At 37.9% G+C, this 8,743-nt stretch overlaps 1 protein-coding gene across 3 annotated transcripts; it reads left to right on the plus strand.

The window, feature by feature from the left end:
• The first annotated feature begins 438 nt into the window (after window positions 1–438).
• syt5a (synaptotagmin Va) lies at window positions 439–7,389 on the plus strand. 3 transcript variants are annotated; one of them, XM_079587055.1, is made up of 10 exons: window positions 663–782; window positions 3,001–3,167; window positions 4,121–4,135; window positions 4,299–4,471; window positions 4,635–4,724; window positions 4,875–5,042; window positions 5,228–5,395; window positions 5,477–5,594; window positions 6,172–6,305; window positions 6,830–7,382. In XM_079587055.1, exons 2-10 carry the CDS (start codon window positions 3,011–3,013, stop codon window positions 7,037–7,039), a joined length of 1,233 nt encoding a protein of 410 aa, XP_079443181.1. In that variant the 5' UTR covers window positions 663–782; window positions 3,001–3,010; the 3' UTR covers window positions 7,040–7,382. The 3 variants fall into 3 exon arrangements, with proteins under 3 accessions (XP_079443183.1, XP_079443182.1, XP_079443181.1); XM_079587057.1 differs by lacking the exon at window positions 4,121–4,135 and having other exon boundaries at window positions 439–782; window positions 3,001–3,171; window positions 6,830–7,389; XM_079587056.1 differs by lacking the exon at window positions 4,121–4,135 and having other exon boundaries at window positions 484–782; window positions 6,830–7,389.
• Window positions 7,390–8,743: the final 1,354 nt, after the last annotated feature.

Below are 8,743 nucleotides of genomic sequence, written 5' to 3' on the forward strand. Positions count from 1 at the left end.
GCCATTATGCCATACTGTATTTAATCAAATTAAATGTACACTAAAATCATAGCCTACACAATATAAATGCTAAATATTAACATGAATTAAATTTCCACCGTAAAGATTTGTCGCATTTCATTTTACCACATGAGGGTGGTGTTTCCTCCATAAAGGCCATAATCGCACATTGACAATAAAACCCGAAGGACCGAGGCCCTTGTGGTAGCCTACAACATTTTTTATTTATTTAATATATCTCAATAATCACCATCTGTTCTAATTTCAAAAGCAATTCAGTTCACAGCTTCCTTTCCCATATCAATCTATCTAGTCTATTAGCAGTGGTATGCCAACGAGCATAATCCGATTCAGAGGGGTCACTGAACGAAAATTGTATTGGAAATTAGAATACAGGAGATTATATGGGATAGCCTACTAGCAAATTTATAAATGGCATACGAGATGGGTGAAATAAGAGTGTCACATGAGAAAGCCCAGGGCACATAAATGCGAACAGAAGGGAGAGCACGATTAATCCAAGTGAAAGAGGGTTTGGCGCTTCAAATGCGCTTTGAGGAGAGAGAGAGAGAGAGAGAGAGAGAGAGAGAGAGAGAGAGAGAGAGAGAGAGGAGAGGAGAGAGAGAGAGAGAGAGAGAGAGAGAGAGAGAGAGAGAGAGAGAGAGAGAGAGAGAGAGGGATGATAAGTGTAAGTTAGAGCAGTGTGTGAGTGGGCTAGTGCGTCTCTCTAACAACGCGCAAGTTCTATATAGGCTAGAGTTGTATCAGTAGCAGATCATCAGGTAAGTTTGATTATTATATTCCAACTCTTCACGCGCTTGATATTCGGGTAAATATTAGGCTACTATCCAATTGACATGTCAAGCAGTGACATTCAAAATGTTTTTAAGTATTTTGTACCCTAGTTATCTTATGGTTAGGCCTATAGCATATTATAGCCTAGTCTACGAAGTTTTATAACATTAATTAAAATAGTAGCCTACGTAGTTGTAAATATGCCACCAGTTGAAATTAACAGCACAAGTGCTGAGAAAATATTGTCACCAGTTAAATTCGTGAAGACTATTATGGGCTGCATTGTCCACTCAAATTTAATAAAACAGCAGTTACGTTAACAAACAACACGCTTTTTGCTTTTCGTTTTGTCTTTTTTCTTCATATTTTGTATTACAGTATTGGCATAGCTATTGTTCCCTCTAAGATCTGGTAAGAGTGTCTCAAGATGATTTTGTTTCTCGACTAAATAAATTCTTAGCCTATCTGTGTGCGTATTCTTTTCAGTTTTATAACTCTGTGTAGTCCGCATAATTTTTTTCCCAGCGAAAAAGGGTGTCTCTGGATGAGATTTAGGTAATCCTAAAATACAGTAGTTCTGCCCGCTGCTGGACAAAGTACAGATGAAGAAGAAGAAAAAAGGGGTGGGGGGCAAGGCCATATGACGCCGTCTGATGGCCTGTGACGCACAGAGCGACAGGCCTTCTTTAGCCAGATTAGGACAGTGCTGTCTGTAAATGACACAAATTATGGCTTCTGAGCTCTCAGATTAAGCCCTTTCAATGTAGGCCTATCTTCTCTCTTCAGAAAAGAGAAGAAATCACTGCGTTGTTTAAACGCTTTATGTTATGCTATAAATATTAAATGAATTCAAAAACAAATGTTGAAAAACAATGTTGTAGAAGTTTCTTTTAAAAATACTTTCTTACTTTTTGCAGATGTCACTACTAAATATGAAAACACTGCGACTGCTTTATGAATTAAACAGACGTGTGTCCTGCCTAACATTTCACTACTAAGTAGGCTAAATAAAAAAGAATGTTAATACCAATTTTAATAAAAGTTAGATAAAAAAATAAGGCTGAGGCACTGACATATATATATATATAGCCTATATATATATATGTATATAGATAGATAGATAGATAGATAGATAGATAGATAGATTATCTAATATTAATATTCTCTTTATAAAAATATTCTATTGAGTGGCAAAGGCACTGGTAAATATATAGATATATAATATTTTTTTAATGGACTAGCACGTATAAAAACTATTGAAATATATTTTTTCAAAGTCATTTGTTCTTCTTTTTTTCTTCTTTTTTTTTACATTTTATTGGTTTGTTATACACCGTATGTATGCAAAAAAGGGTCCCCGTTAATCATCATGCACCGGCGAGGCTGTAGGCTAAGGCATGTATCTCTAAAGTGAAGCAGGCTTTGGGGCTCTCTAGAGAAATGAAAAAAATTCTTCCTTTTAACTATGACAAGGCTTTATGTCCATCGTCTTTCATCACTGTGGTCAGTCCGTGTGCCTGACGGGTAAACAAGCTTCAGGAAGAGAATCGTCACAAAGTCCTGCCCTCATTAGGAATCCAAACGTGACCTTACTGCTCGACACATTCTTATGCGTCTTTTATATGGCGGTCTGGTGACAAGATGTTGTTGGTTGTGTAGGTTAAGTGTGAAAGTGAGGAGGCCCTGTTCCTAATTTACTTAAACCCAAGGATTTTTGGATTAGCTTTGGCAATTAATCTCGTTATGCATCTGCTGAGAGTGACTAGGTCAGATCAGCTGAGCAGGGCAGGTGGAGACATATCCATAGTGTGTTAATGTGTGTGAACAATGTTTTTGAGCACATTATAGTGTTTGAACACATATGGCCATTATGCGTGCATGGTTGTGATTTGGCATGTCACAGTTCCAGAAGGATTAATAACGGACCTGCGGATCCCTATAGCATTAGAATTTACTCCATCAAAAGTCACGCCAGGCACAAAGAGGACAGAGGAGGGGAGGGAAAGAGAGAGATAGTGTGGGCTTGACAGAAGGAGGGGTGGTGGAGGGGATGAAAAGGACCACATAATAAAAAAGAGGGACATTAAATGAATACTTTAGACTAGAGGACACAAGACAGATCTAGGGGATATATCATATATGTGATTTGGGGCATTTAGTTCATAGGTTATTTCAGGATAGTAACAATCTGTTTTATGCCTCTAGCTGATCAGCCATGCGATTGGTCAGTATGCAGCATCGTGGGCGGAGGGCAGCAGAATCAGAGGAGGAGCCTAATCCTGCTCCACCCCCTCCACCCCCTCCGTCGCACCACTCCCACAACTTCATAAATATGAAGAACAAGTTCTTCAATGAGCTTGGCCATCTACCTAGTAAGTAATCATTTTATATCAAGATATATGCCACACTTAATTTAATCTCAGCTGCACCAACGTCATAAGACGTAGATATTTGGTTGAATATCTACATTGTGTGACCAAAAATCAATGTCAGAACAACGTCTAATGCCAACTTCAATGTGACGTAGAATACTGACGATTGCTGACGTTTGTATTTTGTTGCTTTTAAGTAGTGGAATCGCCTCATGCCAACATGGTATTGACGTCAAACACAAACATTTAATAGTGAGCTATGGTAACCCAAACCCAACGTCTGCTAAACACCAAAATGTTAACTTTAACACAATGTTGAATTATAACATTATCAGATGGTGATATTTCATTGTATTGAAGGGGTCATCGGATGCAAAATTCACTTTTATATGGGGATGCATATAAATGTGTCTTTGCAGTGTGTGGACACAACCACCTTACAATGAAAAATATATATTTACTCCTTTTTTTTTAATCCTCAAAAAGTCGAAACACTCAATAATCAAGCTGTTTGGATTTTCTGAGCAATATGATGTCATATTGCTCATTCTCCGCCCACGACCACTGACGGACTGTCCCATATTAGCATATTTTCGCCCTCAGCCATTTGTAAACTGTCCACTAAGGCAGGATGCCAAGGCAGCACTTTACCTGTCTTGTGTCGACAACACCCCCCATGGAGAGGAGTGGGGTGAGCAGTTGTGGGGTGAGCAGTGAATCAATGACCCCTTTAATTAAGCAAAATATAACATCTGTCCAATGTTGGCTTTTGACATCAACCTGATTATCATATTCAACCAAAATCTCTCCAATGCCTTTCTGATGTTCTATTGATGTCTGGTCCTGTTTCATCATAACATACATTCCCATTAAACTGTGTGTGATAAATTAATTCCTACATTTTGTTTTTCATTTCCATGTAAATTACATGTTTTCATCTATTCCATAAACAGACCACAAGATCAGAAGTAAGTTCCATTTATTCTGTCAGCCCTCCATCCATCCATCCATTCATTTTGCAGAAATGTTTTTGTTGCATTGATCCGTTTATTGATGTAACAGAAAATAAATTATGATCTTTTCATCATTCTGTTTAACATAACTTTCTTTGTTTATTTCTCTACTGCACAGTGCCCATGTGGGCTATTGGTGCCATAGTTGTGGTCGTGCTAGCCTTGGTTGGCTGCTTTGCTTTCTGTATCTATAAGAAGTGCTTGGGAGGGAAGAAGAAAACAAAGAAAGTCAGAGAGAGGAAGGGAGGACGAAGAAGGGTGAAAAAGGAGGGAGATGAAGACGCAGGCGAGGTGAGATAGCTTGGAAGCTCAAAGCAGAAAATTGAACTCTGTCAGATCTTGTTTCTGTTAAATTATTCATTTTAATTTAATGTTAAAAAGAAAAGTTTGGCTTAAAGGTTTGCTTAAGTATTTTACATTTATACTACCCATACCTAATACTCAACCCCCTTAGGAACAACCTAAAGAAGGAGAGGGCGAGGGAGAGAAAGAAAATTATGGCAAGTTGGAATACACTCTGGATTATAGCTTCACTGAAAACCAGGTTGGTTGAGAGTGGATGTTCATAATATGCATGCTAGTTATGAGATGATATTTTTTATACAAATCAGCAAAAATGTTGTTTGAAAGAATGTGCGACTAGCTTCTTGATTTTGAACACCTGACCCACAACCTTTTCTTCAACAATCTTCAGCTCATTGTCGGTATCTTGCAAGCACAAGACCTTGCTGCCATGGATCTGGGTGGAACGTCTGACCCCTATGTCAAAGTTTATATGCTACCAGACAAGAAGAAAAAGTTTGAAACAAAGGTCCAGCGCAAGAACCTGTGTCCTGTTTTCAATGAGACATTCATATTTAAGGTATTGCAGTTATGTCCTTACAATCATGCATTTTTGGGGGCTTTGCCAAAAGGCAATTTGTCATACACTTTATCTGTTATATGCTTGATTTTGTTGTAGAATAAGCAACTGACTTTTTTTCTCTCTAAACAAAGCAAATGCAATTTCTTATCATTAATGGTAGTGTTCAATATTTCTGTTTCCAGATCCCCTTCAATGATCTAGCGGGACAGACCCTGGTCTTGCAGGTGTTTGACTTTGACCGCTTTGGTAAACATGACGTAATTGGAGAGATCAAAATCCCCATGAACAGTATTGACCTGGGCCAGCCCATACACGAATGGAAAGACCTCGTTGGAGGAGAGAAAGAGGAAGTAAGGCTTTCCTTCAGACTTTTTACACAGTCTGTTCTTTGATGATTTTTAGCTAAACACACTCCTCTTCGTTCTCAACAGCAAGAAAAGCTTGGAGACATCTGTATCTCCCTGCGCTATGTGCCCACCTCCGGTAAACTGACCGTCTGTATCATGGAAGCCAAGAACCTGAAGAAGATGGATGTGGGTGGTTTATCAGGTGACTGTGGTGGTAGCATTATTATGTTCAAATTAGGTTACATTCTGTGTTGTTCTTGATATTAAAATGAAATGATTCTCTGCACATCAAATGTGACTTCATTTTAATAAAATTCGATTTCTATACCTTTAAAGGTGCTCTAAGCGATGTCACGCATTTTTTAGGCCAACATTTTTTTTGTCACATACAGCAAATATCTCCTCACTATCCGCTAGCTGTCTGTCTCCTGAACACACTCTAAAAAAACGCGGTCTCTGTAGACACCCCAGGCTCCACAAACAGCAACAAAAACAAACTGGGCTAACCCGCACCACAACATAACAAACAGTGTTCCAGCCAATAACCGACAAGAAGGATTTGGGGGTGGGGTTTGGGGGGTTAGTGCGCGGATGAGGAGGAGGGAGGGTCTAGCTAGCCTCCATTTTGTTTGACAATAGTTCGAACGTCAACAAGAAGTGACGTCACCCAGGATCGCTTAGAGAACCTTTAAATATTTCTGTGGAAATGCATTTCTGTCTTTATCCATGTACAGTGGCATTATCTCTTTCTCACTTTTTTCTTTCCCTTTCTCTCTTAGATCCTTTTGTGAAAGTGGTTTTGCAACACAACGGAAAGCGCCTCAAGAAGAAGAAGACGACAGTTAAGCAGAACACACTGAACCCTTACTTCAATGAAAGTTTCAGCTTTGAAATCCCCTTCGCTCAGATTCAGGTAAATATATCTGTTTGAAACACGACAATACTTGCGTCTAAAACATTTACAGATTTACAATACAATGCGACCTTTTACACTACGATTATAGCGCTAATGTTACTATTAAATTCATCTGTGTCTACAATATAATGGGTCACACTTTATATTAGTTGTCTTTAACTACTATGTACTAACATCAAAACATAATACTTGTTAGGTACAATGTACTTATTGTGTTCATGTTGTATTGTGAAACACTTTTGCTGCTATTGAGGTGGGAAATGGGTAAGGTTAGAGAAAGGTTTGGTGGTATGGGTAGATTTAAGGGTGGGTTAAGGTGTAAGGGAAGGGTCAACAGTGTAATTATAGATGTCATTACAGAAATTAATGACAGCTGTAATTACATGCATGTATTTGTTTAAAATTTTATTTAAATGTTAGTAAAAAGTAGTTAAAGATACTTCATATAAAGTGGGGCCAAAGAACAAAGTGGATTAAATGCGTATTGACCTACATTTCTCTGCTCCTCTGTGTCCCTGCAGAAGATCCAGGTGCTGATCACTGTCTATGACTATGATAAACTGGGAAGCAATGATGCGATTGGGAAGTGCTGGATTGGGTTTGGCGCTAGTGGGGTGGGTCTGCGACACTGGTCAGACATGTTGGCCAACCCCAGACGACCTGTGGCCCAGTGGCACACCCTTCAGCCTGAAGAAGAAGTAGACGCTGCCCTTAAAGCACCTATACGCTAAATATCTTGCTTATCCACCCCTCAAATAAAAGTTTTGGCAAAACATTATTTAATTCTCATACGTCCTGTCACTGAGAAGCTTCTGTCTGTTGCGTCATTCATTTCATTATTTCCTGTACCCTTCTTTACTGTGAAACAAAAGAGAATTAACTTTTATAAATGTCATTATGTATTTTCTGTTCATCTGGATTGTTTCTTGTGTAAATGTGTGTGTATGTGGATGATAACTGTGTGTTTTGTTTGAAAGTGTTGTATGTGTCTATAACTGTATGAGAACTGGCCTGATTTGCCTCGTCTTTTCTGTGAACCAAGTTGACTATAAAAACAGCAACTGGATAAATAACAGATTTCAAGATGCGTTTTCATTTTATAAACGAACAGACACAAAAGTTGTGCAATTCTCAGGAGTAAAACCTAGTAATTAATCAATGATAAATATTTCACCATAATCTATTAGAAAAAAAAATGTAATAACATGGAAGCCATTATTGTCTGTTAACTGTCTACCAATAGCAATTGTCTGGTTGTTCAGCAGTATTTATAGTGTTGTCCGGTTGTAGGTGGAAGCCTGGATTAATCTTGTGCGGTTTTCGGCTGTGTTCCAAGTGCAGTGCTGGACTAAGCCATACATGTGAGCAGGGAATTAGAGCCAGAGAAGGGCGGGTGAGTGGAGAGGATGAAGGAGACCAGAAAGGACGCACAGGCAAAGTCATAGAGAGATAAAGAGAGAGATTGGAGAAGGTTGAACAGATAAAGAGGCTGCATTTCAAATACAAAGTTAGTTAACTGGTTAAATATGAATTGGTAAAAGACTGCAAAACAGACAGATTAACATGAACACACAAGATGTACTATAAGGAAAAGGCAGTACATTGCAAACTTAGCCAAAATGATAAGTGGACTTGACTGAGAGAGCTTATCTAACCAAATCAGAATATATTCACGAAATAGTCTATATCTTTACAATATTGTCATGTTCTGGCTATAGATCAGTAATTTGCCAGATACCTGAAAAATCTCCTAATCAACAGTGCTAATCTACATTAGCATGATATCTGTGTGAGGAAGTGAATCTGCGATTGTCACGCTACAACACTGCTGTTTTTAGACTAGCTTAGACTGAATGATTTTTAAATCGGCTCCCAAAAAGGCTCTTGTACGCTATGTTCACACAGCAACAATGTTTACAGCCATAATGGCCAAAAGTTTTGGCAGTTGTTGTTGTCCCTTAGCAAAAAATAATTATACTTAAAGTTAGTATAAGTAAAGTTCAAGTATATTTTTAAGTATACCTTATGCATTAAGTCACTTGTAAGTGTACTGTTTCAATACTTGGGACTAAATTGGCCCACCTTTTTGTGTATAAAATATTCTATTAATTATACTTGTAGCAGTATAAACTTTGAGTACGCAACTAGTTTACAACTAAGTTTTTCGTTTGTACTGCAACTACTACAAGTGAACTTATAGGGCTATACTGATAGTTTACTAGTCAAATATGTAGCACATTTTTTAGTGTATGAAAGCACACTTTCAGTAAACTACTAGTTAAATAGTTTTATACTGCAAGTACTTGTAAGTGAACAACATATAGTTTACTATTTATATATTATTTTTGCACTTTAAGTAGCTAATACTATTTTCCTACTATATTATTTTTATACTTGAAATATACCTTTAACTGTACTTTAACTCTTTACATTTT

This window comes from Phoxinus phoxinus (assembly GCF_949152265.1).
Source record: "Phoxinus phoxinus genome assembly, chromosome: 1".
Lineage (NCBI taxonomy): Eukaryota > Metazoa > Chordata > Actinopteri > Cypriniformes > Leuciscidae > Phoxinus > Phoxinus phoxinus.